Source organism: Colletotrichum destructivum, chromosome 11 (genome assembly GCF_034447905.1).
Source record: "Colletotrichum destructivum chromosome 11, complete sequence".
Classification (NCBI taxonomy): Eukaryota; Fungi; Ascomycota; class Sordariomycetes; order Glomerellales; family Glomerellaceae; genus Colletotrichum; species Colletotrichum destructivum.
The window spans coordinates 166870-183257 of NC_085906.1; the positions used below are offsets into that span (position 1 = coordinate 166870).

General features: G+C 51.3%; 5 protein-coding genes across 5 annotated transcripts; 2 read left to right on the forward strand and 3 right to left on the reverse strand.

The window, feature by feature from the left end:
• Window positions 1-712: 712 nt before the first annotated feature.
• Window positions 713-2208, reverse strand: CDEST_15236 (Putative TauD/TfdA-like domain, taurine dioxygenase TauD-like superfamily; the record flags this gene model as incomplete). Its single annotated transcript, XM_062931392.1, has 5 exons — window positions 1748-2208; window positions 1347-1678; window positions 1146-1267; window positions 983-1061; window positions 713-842 (listed from the first exon to the last, which is right to left on the reverse strand). Exons 1-5 carry the CDS (start codon window positions 2162-2164, stop codon window positions 713-715), a joined length of 1080 nt encoding a protein of 359 aa, XP_062787443.1. The 5' UTR covers window positions 2165-2208.
• An 866-nt stretch (window positions 2209-3074) lies between these two features.
• Window positions 3075-4335, forward strand: CDEST_15237 (Putative oxoglutarate/iron-dependent dioxygenase, non-hem dioxygenase domain-containing protein; the record flags this gene model as incomplete). The annotated part of the gene is made up of 4 exons (XM_062931393.1): window positions 3075-3263; window positions 3322-3396; window positions 3455-3562; window positions 3625-4335. The coding sequence occupies 4 exons, from the start codon at window positions 3075-3077 to the stop codon at window positions 4333-4335; spliced, it is 1083 nt and encodes a 360-aa protein (XP_062787444.1).
• A 428-nt stretch (window positions 4336-4763) lies between these two features.
• On the reverse strand, window positions 4764-5573 carry CDEST_15238 (Putative ureohydrolase; the record flags this gene model as incomplete). The annotated part of the gene is made up of 1 exon (XM_062931394.1): window positions 4764-5573. The coding sequence occupies one exon, from the start codon at window positions 5571-5573 to the stop codon at window positions 4764-4766; it is 810 nt and encodes a 269-aa protein (XP_062787445.1).
• Window positions 5574-6634: 1061 nt separating this feature from the next.
• CDEST_15239 (Putative AAA+ ATPase domain, ABC transporter type 1, transmembrane domain-containing protein) lies at window positions 6635-11312 on the forward strand (the record flags this gene model as incomplete). The annotated part of the gene is made up of 6 exons (XM_062931395.1): window positions 6635-6862; window positions 6925-8278; window positions 8341-9189; window positions 9251-9905; window positions 9967-10031; window positions 10090-11312. 6 exons carry the CDS (start codon window positions 6635-6637, stop codon window positions 11310-11312), a joined length of 4374 nt encoding a protein of 1457 aa, XP_062787446.1.
• A 308-nt stretch (window positions 11313-11620) lies between these two features.
• Window positions 11621-14887, reverse strand: CDEST_15240 (Putative AMP-dependent synthetase/ligase domain, phosphopantetheine binding ACP domain, AMP-binding; the record flags this gene model as incomplete). The annotated part of the gene is made up of 3 exons (XM_062931396.1): window positions 11621-13787; window positions 13841-14550; window positions 14597-14887. The coding sequence occupies 3 exons, from the start codon at window positions 14885-14887 to the stop codon at window positions 11621-11623; spliced, it is 3168 nt and encodes a 1055-aa protein (XP_062787447.1).
• Between the last annotated feature and the right edge of the window lie 1501 nt (window positions 14888-16388).

The window sequence follows — 16388 nt, forward strand, 5'->3', positions numbered from 1 at the left end:
TACCCAACTCTGTGCAAGGGTCTTGGAGCTGAGTGGTGGTACAATAGACTTTCAAAGAGCCGAGTCAAGGTTCATTTAATCTTTCAAGATTAAAGGTTCTGAAGAGTAGACTTCTACATGCATACTCGTATCTTGGTCTAGCCGAGATTGGTGTTACCGTAAGTTAAAGTTCATCATTATGTTGGGTAGAACGTAAAGGTGCAGCATCACTTGCCTCCGCAGCTGTACACTTGGAGTTGTAATCTTGCCGCAAAAGTGGATACACAACCCTAAGTGCGGCAATTATGCCGTTATAGAACATCTTTACGGTGTTCAGAATTTAAAACTTACTGCCTATCAGAGAAGTCAATCATACCCCTGATTAATAGAGTTCGACTACTGCTGAACACCGGACCAAAGTTTCTAGGTACAACGTAATTACCTAATTGGTCTACCCCCGTGTTTAAAAATCAGGTACTTTATGTGGGATAGCGACGTGCCTGCGTAACACTCTATACGGCTGTTCGGCAATTCCAGTGAACTCATGATAGCATCCAGGGCGGATCCAGCTAGCCGCATTACCCGCTTTTCTGTCACTGCTCGTGAAACTGCTCTGGAAGCCCAACATCCCGATGTAGATTTTGCCTCCTTACAAGTCTAGACAAGAGGTCAATGACACTCGCGTGAAAAAATGTTGCTTTGCACCGACCTGTCAAGTCTCCTATGAACCCTTTCAAACCTTTGTTTTCTCTGCCTCGGATTGTCGTCTGAGATGTTCCCTACGCGAGACAGACGATGGGTCATAGTAGGGTTTCTCTCCAACAGAGGCGACCCTCTGTGCCAACCGCAAGCCGCAGTAATCACTGGCATCGTCAGCAACGGATACAAGAAATACCTAATTCTATTGACATACAACGTGGCGGTATGAAATGTGGAACGACTGATTGAAGTTTTTTAGTCATTGTTACAGAGACTCATTTGATGGTGGGGGGTGAGGTCTTACTTGTCCCAAATAGCCACATCATTCTCGGACCAACGCCACCGAACTTGGAGGTCGTGATTCATGGCAATGAGGTCGAGAACTGTGGAGGAAAAAAGAAGAGGACATTAGTATGTAGCTCGCTCTCTGCTCATATTCTCGCTTTCGTCTGCCAGAGTCCTCTTACAGAATTGCTTCAACATATCGCTTTCGCGGCTGGGAACTCCATCGATCTTGCCAGGTGCGATCTGTCCACAAGCCCCATAAAGTGACTTCCAGTTCGTTACTGGATTCGTTCTGACAACGGGGCTAGGATCTGCGGTTATTCGGAGTTCTTGGTGGGCTGAGAGGGAGGAAAAGGGGGGGGGGGGGGGGGGGAGGGTCTTACTGGGACACCTCAAAGTCCAGACCATGGTTCTCAGGGGATCCTCTGTTCTCTGATAACATCTTCTCTGGGGTCTTGCGGCCGATGTCGCATAAAACGTCGTCGAAATGCGTAGCTGTCAGGCCCTCGGCGAGACGCTTCAAAGGCTTTGAGAGACGGTCAAAGGCCTCATACCCCGACGCCCACAGGGTGTCGCCCCCTGCACCCGAATCATTGGGAAGCTTGCGCATTTTGAATATGGCATAGTCGGAAGGGATCCTTTCCGTGCTAATGTCCGAATGCCAGCCCTCGCTAGCAAGACGATCCGGCTCTTCGTGGAAGAACTCGGCTCCGGTCTAGAGAGGATGGTGAGTTAGGCCGAGGTGTGCTGTGAGGGAATAACTGTACTGAACAGAAGTGCTAACCTTGTTGGAGATGACGGTAACCTCGTCGTCCACGGTGCCTTCGTCTGTCTCGTCGCCCCTCTTGCTGTTGGAGAGGGTATGGCGGTGCAACTGTTCGCGCTTAGTGCAACTGGGGTTGAAAATGAGCAGTTGGTGACAGGCACACTCACTCACCTTGGACGTCGGGGGCTTCCCTGTTAGTTCCCCGAGTTTTTGAGCGATTATTTTCATGTCGCTGGCGTTGATCGTCTGATTCCGGAAAAACACCACATTTCTCTCCGAGACATTGATAGCGAGGTCGCGGAGCATTGCGTCGCTAGTCATGATGTCCTTGAGTTGTGCTTTGGGGAACTCCCTTCCGATCACGGGTGTCAAATCACGCCATTCCAGGTCATCGAGTGCTCCTGAGCGGGCCAACGGCTCGCGGTTGGGGGGCATGACTGTACAACTTGCTGGCTAGAATGGTTCTCACGGGTTGTTCCCTTTGCTTGGTGAATAAGTGAAGAAGCAGTTAGTACTGTGAGGCGGTGTGAGGTGTGTTATATCAACCACCATTGCTCTTCGCCGAAATATGACAGGCGAAAGGAGAAACCTTTCGATCACTTGCGGAGACCTTACTAGACTTTCTCTCTCGTCTCGTGCTTGCGCAGGGAGACCCCGCCCAGGCCTACATGCATACCTAACAGAGTGGGAATCTCCTCTTTGAAGTATGCCAAGCATTTTTCAAGTTCATGTTTCCTTCCGATGCATCCATGCTTCTTCCCCGTTGAGCACTCAGGACCGGGCAACCTAAAAATGCCTCACTAGACAACTAGCTAGTGCCTACTGTGGTTGCAGGCAAAAGTTTTCCCCGTGGGTCAAGTAGACTGTAAAGGTGCAGCCACACTTGACTCGGCATCAGTATATTAAGCTACTAACAGACGTATGCTGTTTGCTTCCTAGACGGACGTGCCGCCAGTCCGATCCGACAAGGGCAAGGCGAGTCAGGCGAATCCTGCGCGATACGTGACCCGCAGGCAAAACCTACGATGTACCGTACCTTGTAATACCGAAGGAAGGTTTCTGCTTCGTCGAACCCTCTCGTCGCTGATCTGTGACGCGCGGTATTTGTTAGAGTTTCCCAAAAAGCCTGACCTACATAGTGTTCAGACCGCCGGTAGGGTGCCATCAAGCAAATGATTACCCACCGAGAAGATTAGTGCTTCGTCCTCTGGGCCGGCATGGCGGCAGTAGAAATAAAACGAACTTGTCCATAGACCATTACAGAAACATTGGTTGATTCAATGTCGATGGTCCCCGCCTCCAGCCGGTTTACCACCACTCACATCAACGAGTCAACCCACTAACAATGGCAATCACCGGAATCAAGTCACGCAAGCACCCGCGTAGCGTGGATCTCACCATCTTCACTACGGGAGATCAGTCACAGAGACGACAAGTTGCGTGCGAGTTGGTCCAATCCATCCACGAAACCGGCTTCTGCAGGCTTCCTAAGCACAACATCTCGATAGATACATTGGATCGTGTATTTGGTCAGGTATTTTGGCCAGTATACGGCACCCAATGGTGTCCATTGCTGACGACTTATCGCGCAGTGTGACAAATTCTTCAAGCTTCCCGTAGCTGTTAAGTCCAAGATTAAACACCCACCACAACATAACCCGCACCGCGTGAGTAGTGGAAACACGAGCCGTTTTCCAAGGGCATGCTTCAGACTTGGTCTCACAGATACAACAGGGCTGGAGTGAAGTCGGCAGAGAGACTGTTTCCACCATCACGGACCATGAGAAAGGAGCTATGCCGGTGACCGACAAGCCAGCTGTTCTCGACATCAAGGTTGTGCTTTGTCACCCGACTACAGTCGTGCTCCTGAGGACATGACCGCTGACTTGCATTAGGAAGCGTTCGATATGGGCAATCCCCATGACCCTTTGTTCGAAAACATGTGGCTGCCAGAAGAGGATCTTCCGGGCTTCAAAGATGACATGGAGCGCTTCTATGATGAGTGCAGAAGAGAGCACCTGATCTTGCTCGAGGCGCTTGAGCTCGGTTGTAGCGCCTTGCTTGGGTTCAACCCCGACTTTAGGCGATTCTGCCAGGACAGCGTTTCCGAGTGCCGCATCAACTACTATCCGGCCACGAAAGCATCCCTCTTGCGTCCGCCCGGGGGCCACTGCAACCGCATCTCACCCCACTCCGACTTCGGCACGTTGACCCTGCTGTTCCAGGATGGCGTTGGGGGCTTGGAGATTGAGGACCAGAGTGATCTGGGACAATTCTTCCCCGTCACTTGCGATTCCCCCCACGAGCTGCTTGTCAACGCCGGCGATGTCCTGCAGCGCTGGTCCAACAACTATTTCCGCTCCGTCAACCACCTCGTTACCCTACCGCCGGCCCTGAAGAAGGATGACGGTGAAGGCGACCGAGACGAGTTCGTTCCGGAGCGCACGTCCGTCGCCTTCTTTGCAAAGGCTGACCGCGAAGCCAAGGTTGGGTCACTGCCCGGATTCGAAAACGGCGAGCATAGGTACGAGCAGATGACGTCGCTGCAGTACAACCAGATGAAGCTGAAGCTCACCTACGGGTTTGAAAGTCCAGCCCAGGTGTGATGATTCGAAATACGTCCGTCCACTCATTCCCATGGACATGTTCAATGTCGAACCTTGTGTGTACTTGATAGGGATTGGCTTCTTTGCGCGTCAGATACATCAATACTTTTTGACAATACACTTTTGATGCCTGGGTTGGTTTTTGTGTGAGTGATGGCCGCATCATCTGTGGGCTGAAAAACATGTGCTGTGTTGATGTGGCGCATCGCACCCGTCACGCCTTGGAGTGTTTGGGCGGGGTTTTGTTGGCGTCAAGAACGTTACGTGATGATTATTTTCCAAATCCCGATGATGAAAGAAGTTTGCAGAGTGAGAAGAAGTACTCCATGTAGCTATCTACAGATCGCTTGCAATGGGAAAGAAAGGAAGTGATGATAGTAGTAGTTAGTATTGACTCTATAGGTGTGTGGCAGGGGAGGAGAACCGGCTTATAGCTCGAGTATACTAATTGCCCCTAAATCCGTATGGAAACCACCATGGCCCTCATCGTTGCTGGTTTCCAAAGGCGAACTTGCCGTTGGGTCAACTGCCTGTTCGACAGGCTGCAGACGATATTGGACCATGCCGGATATTATCTCATAAACCAACGCGGCAGCCACGAAAGCCGTGTCGCCGCCAGGTGTGTCGTAGGCGGGAACAACCTCGACAACATCGGCTCCAACAATGTCAAAGTTGCGACAACCTCGTAGAATGGTCAAAAGCTCGCGCGTGGTCCACCCCCCCGGTTCCGGCGCCCCGGTCCCTGGTGCGAACGACGGGTCCAGGACATCGATGTCGATGCTCAGGTAGACCCGTGTGCCGGGCTTGATGGCGTCTTGAATCTTGGCGATTACGCCTCTAGTGCCGATGTCATCAATGTCGCTCGCTGGGATTCGCAAGAAGCCGCTGTCCGCGTCGGACTCGTAGTCACTCCAGGTGGAGCCACTGAGACGCGTATTGACGCCGACGTGCATGGAGCCGTTTACCAACAGGCCCTCTTTGGCGGCGTGGTAGAACACAGTACCGTGATTGACAGCCGACACGTCCGAAGTCCAAGCCTGGGGATAGACGGACGGGTTGAGCGTGTCCAGGTGCGAGTCGAAATGCAGAAGGGTCACGGGGGTGCCATAGGTAGCGCGAAGTGCGCGAAGCGCTGGCAAAGCAATGAGGTGGTCGCCGCCGAGAAGAACCAAGAGGGGATGCTCGAGCTTCCCCGACACGGGCTGGCGTTGAAGGAGCTCCGTCAACCCTTCTGTCATTTGTTGCACTGCGACGACGTTATCGGTCGGCGTCACCGCAATGTCACCGCCTAGTATCTCGAGAAAGTCATCAGCTAGGGCATCTATCTAACCCCCAGTAGAACAGCGAACGTACAGTCTAATATCGTTGCCCATGACGTGTATGGGTTGTTCCCGGTGCTGGGATTAAACCCTCGACTGATCATATGTCGTCCCGAAGCTGCACGAATCGCACGAGGGCCAAAACGGGCACCTTCACGAGAGTTAATTAAAGCTGGCGGAGCCCAACATCAGAGTGACAAACGTATTCGCTTACCAGGTCGGTATGTCGTTCCAGTGTCGAAAGGCAGGCCGATGACAGCAATATCAAATGCCTCTCGTGAGTCTGTTAGACATTTCGTATAAGGGAGCTGACCAAATGTTGATATCCCTGAAAACCCCCACTAGAAACACAACACCCATTCTCGTCAGCAAAGGAAGTGGTGAGAGATGAGAGGGAGCCCGTACGTCAGCGCCCCATTTGATATGTAGTTCACCATCTCGATTGACAACACCCGCGCTGCTAAAGTGTGCTAACCCAATTGAGAGTGCCAAGAAAAGAGGTTCAAGCAGAGTCATTTTGTGAATGTAGACAGACCACTGAAGTGCTTGATGTAGATGTTCCGGGGCCTACCATGATGACTTTATACTGGGCAAGAATGCATGATTTACAAGCACCATTCATTGACAGAAGCTTGACCCATGTCCAGCTTTATGGGGCATCCCACCTAACCTGAAAATATCTCAGACCAGGTTCCTTTTGGATATCGGCAGTCACACAGAACAGGGGCATGAAAGTTTCATACGCAACCATGATATGTAATATAGTTCGCACTAGCAAGAGATTGGTTGAGTCAGGCGACTTTGTTGTCCTGCTCATGTTGTCATATCAGTCAAGCTTGATCCAAAATTCAAGACGGCTTGCAGGCCTTCCTGACCTTGCCCCCCATGCTCTTGATTTGCAATACCCATCAATTCTTGCATCGTCTACTGCAGCAAAAACTTTCAAACGTTATAGCCCACCAGCCAGCCTCGTGAGCAAGATGTCGCAGTATAGACCCGAAGAGGACAACACGCTTGATGTGAAGCTACACTTGGCGACAAGATCTGGGGACTTTACTATTCTGTTTGAGGAAATGTTTCTGACCGCACTGCCCGGTATCGTTTTCATTCTCAGCACCCTATTGCAAGTCCTCCACGCAAGTTTATTCCGGCTACCCAAAAACGAGAGAAAACAGCCACCCCATCGACCGCCCTCGCCCGTCAAAGCTGTAAGCACCGGGTTTCTGCTGCCAGGAGACCAATTTTTACTTGCCCAGACTGACCAGTCCAGGTGCTTCATGCTCTACACATTTGCCTTCGCGTGGCATTCTTCTCCACCTGGAGAGCCTTGGTTATTGCAAGAACCCGCGGCACAACTTTTGCGGGTGTTGTTTACCTCGTGTGCGCAGTGCTCTGTGCTGGCTTCTCCTTCCACACGCAGCGCTCACGTACGAGGCCTTGCAATGTCTTGCTTGTGTACCTGTCCGCGTCTGTCATCACGGACGCTGTGCGAGCAAGAACCCTGTGGATGGTGCGGTCTTACTATCAAGTCGCCCTTCCGGCCATCCTGATGGCGACATTGTTGACCCAACTAATTCTCCTGTTTGTTGAAGCGCAACGCCTTCCAACGGCTGGCGAACTCCACGAGGGCCACAAATCGCCGCAGGACCTCAACAGCGTCTTCAGCCAACGTCTCTTCGCCTGGTTAACTCCGTTACTTAGGCAAGGCTACCGCCATGCCCTTTCGATGAACGACTTGTTTTACCTGGACAGTCGGATGAGCCAGACACATGTGATGGCCAAGTTCAATAATGCTCTTGCGTCGGCCCATGTTGAAGGTCGTCGTCCTCCCGACAACAACAGCAACAACAACAACAACAACAACAACAACAACAACAACAACAAGACATTTTCCCTACCCAAGCTTCTCTTGTCATCACTTACCTGGTCCTTTGTCAAACCCGTCTTGCCTCGAACCTTGCAAATCCTCTTCGTCGTTTGCCAACCTCTTCTTCTCAATGTTGTAACCACTTTTCTTTCCAGACACTCGTCGGATCCGGCCGCACCCGACGAGCTCCGTGGTCCTATTATTGCGGCGTACGTTGCCGTCTATGTCGGCATCGCCATCTCCACGGGATGGTACTGGCATTGGGTTGACCGAAGCATATTCCAGACGCGCGGTGTGCTTATAGGAGCCATTTTCCAAAAGGCCCTATTCCTCGATGCAGACAAGGCCACCACCACCAAGGGGCGGATAATCACGCTCGTGAGCGGTGACGTCGAGAAGGCCATTGCCGGACTGGAATCGTGCCACGAGCTTTGGGCCAACGCTTTGCAGGCCGCCATCGCTCTATGGCTGCTGTATCGCAACCTGGGGGTTGTGTTTGTGATCCCGTTGGCGGTGGCCGCGGTAGCCGGAACAGCTTCCTTCGGCATCTCGAGGTTGTCACGAACGCGCCAGGCGCTGTGCATGGCGGCCATGGAGTCTCGACTCGATGCAACTGCAGGCGTGCTACAGAACCTCAGGGCGCTACGCATGACCGGCTGCTTGGAGGTTATCGCCGCGCGCGTACAAGAATGGCGTGACAAGGAGCTGTTCTTGTTGAAACAGTACCGGTGGATGACGATTGCCGCAGTTATTGTTTGTGAGTACTACTCCTTTACCGGTACACTCACTGCCTTATATATGGTTAACCCCCCACAATAGCGTTCGTACCGATGATATTGACCCCGGCCATTACTTTCACAGTGATTTATGTGTCCGACAAGGCTTCATTGGCCAATCTTTCACGCGTTTTCGAAACCCTTGGGCTCCTTTCCCTCTTATCGGAGCCTCTTATCTATCTCTATCAGCTTGCTCCGTATCTTGCCTTCTCCTTTGTTTGTCTTGGTCGGATCGAAGACTTCCTTTCAGACCCGGGTTCTCGCGCAAAAGAGGATCCACCCCGCCCTGTCTCCACTCCTAAAGCGCCTCGCCATCAACGACTCTACGTGCGGAATGGGCGGTTTGGGTGGGGACCAGCCGACGGGACGTTTACTGTCCGTATTGACAACGTAACGCTCCATCCCAACCAATTTCTCGCCGTCGTTGGGCCACCTGGGTCTGGGAAATCAACGTTTCTTCTTGGCCTTCTTGGCGAAACTGCTGTATGTGAGGCGGAAGAGATGGTGGTGGAGAGGGGTAGCCTTGCGTTCTGCTCGCAGACACCCTGGCTCCCCAACCAAATGATCTGTGACATCATTGTTGGATCTCACGACTTTGATGCTGAGTGGTATACAACTGTTCTGAATACCTGCGGGCTCGAGGCCGTATTGAACACCTTGCCATCAAATGACATGACTGCAACCAACGCGGCTGGAGTTCACCTGAGTTTAAGTCAGAAAAAGTCAATTGCTTTGGCGCGAGCTGTCTATTCGCAAAAGCCTATACTACTACTAGACGACCCCCTCGCAGGGCTAGATCAACAGTCCCGAGCTCTGGTTTCCTCTGCGTTGCTGGGACGGGACGGGTTACTCTGTAAGCGAGGCTGCATCGTCATTGTCACTTGCGCCACCGGTAAGCAAAAACTCGTGCTACATCTAGCTGCGCCGGTGCCGCTTATTCAACATGTTCCCAGATCAACTTTCGCAGCGTGCGGACCGTGTCATCCATCTCGGGAACACAGATGAGGATCAACTGCATCGGGGCGAAACGGCGCCTCCAACCGCGCAGCACTTATCCCGGCCGGGCGAGACTAAAACGCACCAGCCCATCCGCATCGAACAGGAGACGAATCCCCAAGAATCAGAAGCGGAAGAGGAAGCTAAAACACACATTGAGATGCTCAAGATTGGAGAGTGGGTTATCGGAAAGTTCTATTTCCGCGCTGCCGGTTTGCAATATCTGATCCCGTTTTTAACGGCCGCAATTGCGTTCACTCTTGGGCATCGCTTCACTGGTAAGTTTAGCTCCACACATGTCCCCCTGCCTTATGTTTTCCTCCTTTTTATTATTGATCCTAGCTTACAAAACTTAAAAGACGTTGTTCTCAAACAATGGTCTGAAAGCGAGGCCATCCGAGACCACGACGGTGGCGAGTCCAAGGTTCACTTGGCGGAGTACTGGGGCCTCAGTGCATTGGCCCTCGTCGGCTTGGCTGTTTCCACCTGGGTTCTTCTGCAAAGATGTGTTCCAGTAGCCGGATCATCACTCCATCATCAGTTGTTGACGGCACTATGTAAAGCTCCTTTCGGGATCCTGACTAGGACGAGTAGTAACTCGATTATCAATCGGTACGCAGAAGGCACCATGCAAAAAAAATCACCTACATTGTCGGTGCTGACACATGTGAAGATTTACCCAGGACTTCACCATCATTGATGGCGAATTGACAAGACACCTCAGCAACATGGTGCAAGGTCAGTGGTACTCGGTCGGAATTGTCATTAGTTGGGGAAATCTAACTATCTTACTCAGAACTAGCATCGATGTTGGCGCAACTGGGCTTCGTCATGGCGGCAAACTATTACTTTGTGATTGTTGTTCTGGCAACGATGATCCTTCTTTGGCTAATACAAATGGTCTACCTTCGCACAGCTCGTCAGCTTCGTCTTCTTGAGCTATCATCTAGAGCATATCTTTGCTTGCACGTGATAGAGACTCTGGACGGCCTTGTAACCATCCGCGCCTTTAGGGCCCGGGAGAAAGCTGAGGAGGTGGCCAGCGGTCTAATCGAAGGGACCCAACGACCAATGTACCTTTTCTTCTGCCTGAAGCGATGGCTCGCCCTTGTCTTGGACCTCTGCGTTGCTGCCATAGCGGTCATCATCGTGGCAACGGCGATGGCAACACGTGGCAGTACCGGGAGCGGGTTCATAGCGGTAGCGCTAATCAACGTCATGAGCCTCAGCGTCACGATGCGGAGCTTCACTATGGCCTGGACAGAGTTGGGATCAGCCATGGGATCACTTGTTCGCATTAAGCACGCCAGCGAAGCGATGTGGGCGCCTGAGTCTCGCAGCGTCTCAGACACATCGCGGCAGGCCATCCACGAAGAGAAAGTGGAGCACAACGGTGCAGCTGTGGAGTTTCGCGGAGTCACGGCCTCATACGTTCAGGGAGGACCTGCTGTGCTGAAGGACTTTTCTCTCATGGCCCGTGATGGTCAGACGGTTGGTATTTGTGGTGCCAGCGGCAGTGGCAAGTCAACTGTTTTACTAGCCCTACTGGGTCTACTACACATCGAGAAAGGCTCCGTGCTCGTGGGCGGTAAGGACATCCGGACACTTGACGACTGTGAGCTCCATGCGCGCATAGGAGTTGTACCGCAGGAGCCGCTATTTCTTCCGGGCAGAACGGTTCGAGATCACGTGGATCCCATGCATCAGGCGACCGATGAACAGATCAAGGACAAGTTGCGCCAGGTAGGTCTGTGGGAGGGCCAATTAGATGAAGAGGGGATTGATAGCGACCTGTCGTCAGACTTCTTGTCCCGGCATCAAACAGTACTGCTAAGCGTAGCAAGAGTGTTGCTACAGTCACCCAAAATTATACTCTTGGATGAAGTGGTGGGAAGCGTTGATGAAAGCATAGATGGTTTAATTGCTTCGCTGAAAGAGGGATCTGATGATTTGGTCGTTGTAGAGACATCTCGTGTATGTGAAGATGAAACAAAGTATGACTGTATAGTTCATCTTTAGAATAGCTACTTCACTTCTGATAGACATACTATCCTCGCGATTTGTACAACAAGCATACAAAAAATAGGAGATTTTCACAAGGAGTCAGAATAACGTATCATGGCAGAGCGAGTTGAGTCTGGATTTTGCTGTCGTTGAGCTAATGCAAACCAAACACCCTTCCACTTTTTACTGTTGGCATTTTTGCTACTACGCAGATGTGAGGAGCTTACTGGATTTCGGAACTTCTCAAGTTATTTTCTCAGCCTCAATTATGTTAGACGCAGATCCATTGCACACAATGCAGCCTACATACACCCTTTCGTCAATTAGAATCCCCACTGTCTACACCAGTTCTGCACCAGCTCTGGAGTTACAGCCTGCATCTCCTTCATCGTTCTGCTCTGTTCCATAGTACGCTCCATCGACAACTTAACAGACCCCCCGCCAGAAGCTAAATCTTGGTAGAAATCGAGCAACTTTATCCCAGGGTTCTTTTCAACATCTTTTGCCAAGGACGCACTCTCCTCCAAGGCTTTAGACCACTCCTTGAATGAGACAAGGTTCTTTATGCGGTCACCGTAAAAGGACTTGATCGCGACTGCAAGCTTCTCCCATTCGATAGTGCGGGGATTGACGCCGTGAAAGTACCCGTTGATTTTCTGTAGAGGGGTGGGCGTAGCAATTCCCGAGACTTCGAGTATCAAGTTGGCAATGCCCTCAACCGGCGTCCAGTTGACCATGCTCTCGTCGCCAAGGTCCTTGGGTAAGATTCCAAGATAGACTGAACTAGCGACAATGGACGGCAGCCATTCTTGACGATTCCAGCAACCGGACTTGGACTGAGGACCAGCAATTTGACCAACACGAATGATGGCGGTTGGAACGCCAGAACGCTGAGTTGCCTCATCGAGAATCAGAGAGCTGACTAGCTTAGAGCGTCCATAGCCGCCTGTTGGCAGAGACAAGTCCACAAGCTTCTCCTCAGGAACTGGGCTAGGTCCAGCCCAACAGTTAACAGTGCCAATACTACTGATGAATATAATAGGCACATTCTTGGTGGCATGGAGGGAGAAGTCGATAAAGTGGCGGACGCCGCGAATATGCGGCGTGAAGGATTCCAAGGAGATATTGAAGTTGACAGGCCAGGCGTTGTGGATAATGCGGTCGGCTTCTTTTAGAAGTCTATTGTAAACATCGGGCTTGAGGCCAAGATTGCTCTTTGACAAGTCTGCGCAGAGGAATTCGGTCTTTTTCCAGTTGGTGTTGAGTCCACGCTCGGCACTTATCTTCATCTGGCGTTCGTAGCCATCGTTCCGGCGGTTGAGACAGATAACTTTTGTTACTGCAGGGTTGGACTCCATGAAGTCGAGCATGTAAGACCCGAGAGAACCTGTTGTACCAGTGATAAGAATGGTCTGGCCCTGGTCGTTGGGCGCGGGCTTGCTGTCGTGCATCTGGGGCAAATCGCGGGTGTACTCCTGAATCAGCGACTCCATGACGGCCACATCGTGGTTGGGGCGGCCGGAACCATCCTCGGCTGTCGTCGTAGTATTGTCGTCAGCTTGTTTTCTGATGCAGTCGATAAGGTAGGCGGACAACTGTCTAGGGGTTGGGTGCCCGTATATAACACGGGTGGCGATTGTGTCCGCGGAGATGTTGGCACCGGCAGCCTTGAGTCCATGGCGGAGGATACGGGAGGCGTTGATTATTTGCATAGAGTCGATTCCAGCATTGAAGAAATCGGTGTCGGCAGACAAGGCTCTGCTACCAAGGCTGTGCTGGAAGAGTTTCTCGATAGAGCTGGTCAGAGCCTGCTGAGAGGTGATGTCGATATCGACATCGACTGGAACAAATTCCGTGTTATCCTCAGCTTTCTCATACCATTCATTGATCTCATCATTGTAAAGTTTCAAAGCCATTTGTCGCTGTATAGTACCCTTTCCAGCGCGGGGAAAGGGTTTCTTGGCGGAGGTGACGATGATGAACTGGCGACTAATCTGGCCATGAGCAACAGTCTCTTTGTTGGCCTTAACAACCAGTGGCCAGATATCGTCAATGAGCTTCTCCTCCTCCCCAGACTTGATGCCCTCCATAGGCTCAATAATGAGGAGAGGCTGGAAGCGCATAGCTCCAGCAACGATGGCGCCTTTGACTCTCGGATGACCTGTAACAATTTCCTCAATAGTTAAAGGGTTTAACTTCTCACCGTTGGATAAGATGATAATGTTATCAGCTCGACCATAGTACCTCCAGTGGTTAGGCAGCGTGGGATGCTTGCAGTACAGATCCTTCGTACTATACTCCCTAGCCTCAGGAAAAGTGTAAAAGATACCCTGAAGAGGGTCCTCTTTATCCTTGCGCACGATAATTTGTTCGTAGATATCTTCCTCTTCGGTAACTCGGCGCCAGTTGACTCCCATGCAGTCTGAGTCAATAATGAACCATTGCCAGAGACTTAGGTTCTTCTGGAAGAAATACGGCAGAACACCGGTCCTAATTAATGGTTAGATAAGTTTTTTTCCAAGGATTCTGGGAAGGACAGGTACTCAGTGGACGCAATAAGGCTGGATACAGGGACTTCGGCCTTGGTAAGCAGGTTCCCAGCATCACGGGCGAGGTTACCGCCGCCAAAATGCACCCTCTTCATCTTTTTCAACCAGTCAACGCCCTCAGGCATGCTAGCCATCTCTTCTAATATCGAGGGGGGCAATATAACATTGTCGACATGGGCGTACTGAAGAGCGTCGAGAACAGTCTGCGGTGTTAAAGGACGATTTGTAAAGCCAAGGGCAACAGGGTGTTTCCAGTAGATGGCGGCCAAGATTGACATGCAGCACCCAGCAGCGTGAAATAGAGGCATTGGCAGGAAGAGGCGCTCGCCAAGCGTGATGGACTTGATGCAGTTCATGGAACCCATAAAGTCTGCGAGGTTGTGAAAAGCATCGCCAACAGCAATCATAGCAACGCGGAGAACAACAGGCTTCGGCAGGCCAGTACTACCGCTTGTATGGAGCACAACAACTGGGTCCATCTTGGCCTCTTCAAAGGTCTTGATGTAAGGGAAATGCGTGTACACCTCAGTGTCTTCAAGCCAAGCTTCAGCAGAGCTGACCACAATTATGTCCATTTGACGCTCTTTTGCCAGAGGCTGGACAACATCGTCGAAGGATGAGTCGCAGCAGATGATGTTGCAGTCTGTCTGCTCCAAAAGATTCATCTGACCCTTGTGAGAATTTCTGGGTGAGATTAACAAGGCCTGCATATGGTCAGCTTGAGTACGTTCTCATAAGGAGCGCACCCACCTTGTACCCTGCCTTGATACAGGCGATTGTGAAAATTGCGTAGCGCACATCGCTGGGTCCGATATAGGTGAGCGTGGGAAAGGTCCCCGGTTCAGGCCTGCCCCTTTTGCCGACAATCAGCTGAGCTATGCGGTTTACCGCGTTCGCAACCTGCCAGTAGGTCACTTTCTTCCATCCATCCTTGGGGTCGGATGAGCGAGGCACCGAGAAGATTTCCGCGTCGGGATCTGTGTTGGCGATCTCGTCAAGTACTTGGGGAATCAAGCGCTTTCCGTATTGCGGCGCGTTCATGGTGTGTTGTTGAGAAGTAGATATTGGTGTCATGCGACAGTGGTATTCAGTTTACGGGTATGTTGGAATCCGATGATGGTTTGGTTTTGATTCAGTGAAGAGTGTTAGAGACAGCTACTCATGTCACAGGTGAGAGAGACTGGATCAAATGGTTTATATACTCGATGAAGAGGAAAACCTTTATTCATATCCGTCGCCATCAGCCAGAGGTAATGCAAAACGGAAGCGGCGTTTTTCTTTAACATCCAAGTCCGTTCATCGAGCCGCAACTTAGGAAATATGGTGATGAGAATGACGTCATGTGCCCGCATCGTCGGCAGTTTCAACGCTCTGCACCAAGGCGTCTGAACCTACCGAGTCATTAGCAGCCGGTCGGCGCTCAATGGTGCGCCGAGGCCGATATGGGGCGCGAATGCAGGAGGGTTTGTCCGAAGTTCATTTGTTATAGCTGGCCGACAGATCTTCAACATGGACATCACGGAAGAATCTCATAAACTAGTAACATGGGTTGGGCAAGCTTCAAAGTGCTTATCCACCAAAGGGGGTTTAAAGCGCAGTTGGGCTGTTTGGGGCGGAGAGATGGTAAAAGAGCAAAGTCCGAAAGTAAAAGATGGAAATTCGGCCTTTGGATTACAAGCCCCTGGTCTCTATTTTCTTCCATGAAAAAGTGCGACTGCGAATGAAAAGCCCGCATCGGGTCCCATCCACGATTGTGCAAAGAAGGAGGGAGGGCCGGCAGACGGACTTTTGCTGTGCTAGGTTGTGCGTGCGTGCTCAGATGTGGCCGCTAGGTTGGGTCAAGCAAGAAGTCAAGCTTTGATGGTATAGGACGGGCCGTGATATCCGCTTTTGTCTCGGAGAGTCCGGGAAGTACGTGGCTGTCTAAACTTTCTTGCCTGGGCATTTACCCAGGTTTCCCAAGATACTCGCACTAATTAAGCTGTGAAGACAACTGTAGCTTCAAAGTCAAGTGGACGCAGGCTACACCTCCTTACAGTGTGGGTGCTAGCAGTACTTGTTGGATTGACGCCAGCTTCTGGGTAAAAGGGTGCTGGAACTGCATTTCCTAGCCACAGCGATATGCACGAGCTGTCGATGAGTAGTAAATACAAGACAGAATCCCGCTTGACTGGAATGGGGGAAATTCATTCATCAAGCATAGCAATTGACAGAATACGGGTATCATGTGATTCATTGTCGTATTCAGGAGAAAGACAGCCGTCCGAGGATATGTCTGGTGGCTCTGTGAGGCTAAATTCATCTTGTTCTGGCAAACATAACTGAAGGGCTATCTCCATCAAAATGTATGAAATTAGTCTGGTGTACGATGCGGCGACGCGTCAGAGGAATGTTTTTGGTCAGTGGCACTCACGGGGACCATGAACCTATTAGGAACATTGATGGTTGTCAAGCTGTTGCTTAACACAACTGCTACCTCCTCGGGCCCGGTATGTTGATGGCTGTCGGCACGGGCTCGGCCCAACTATAACTACCGCCCCGG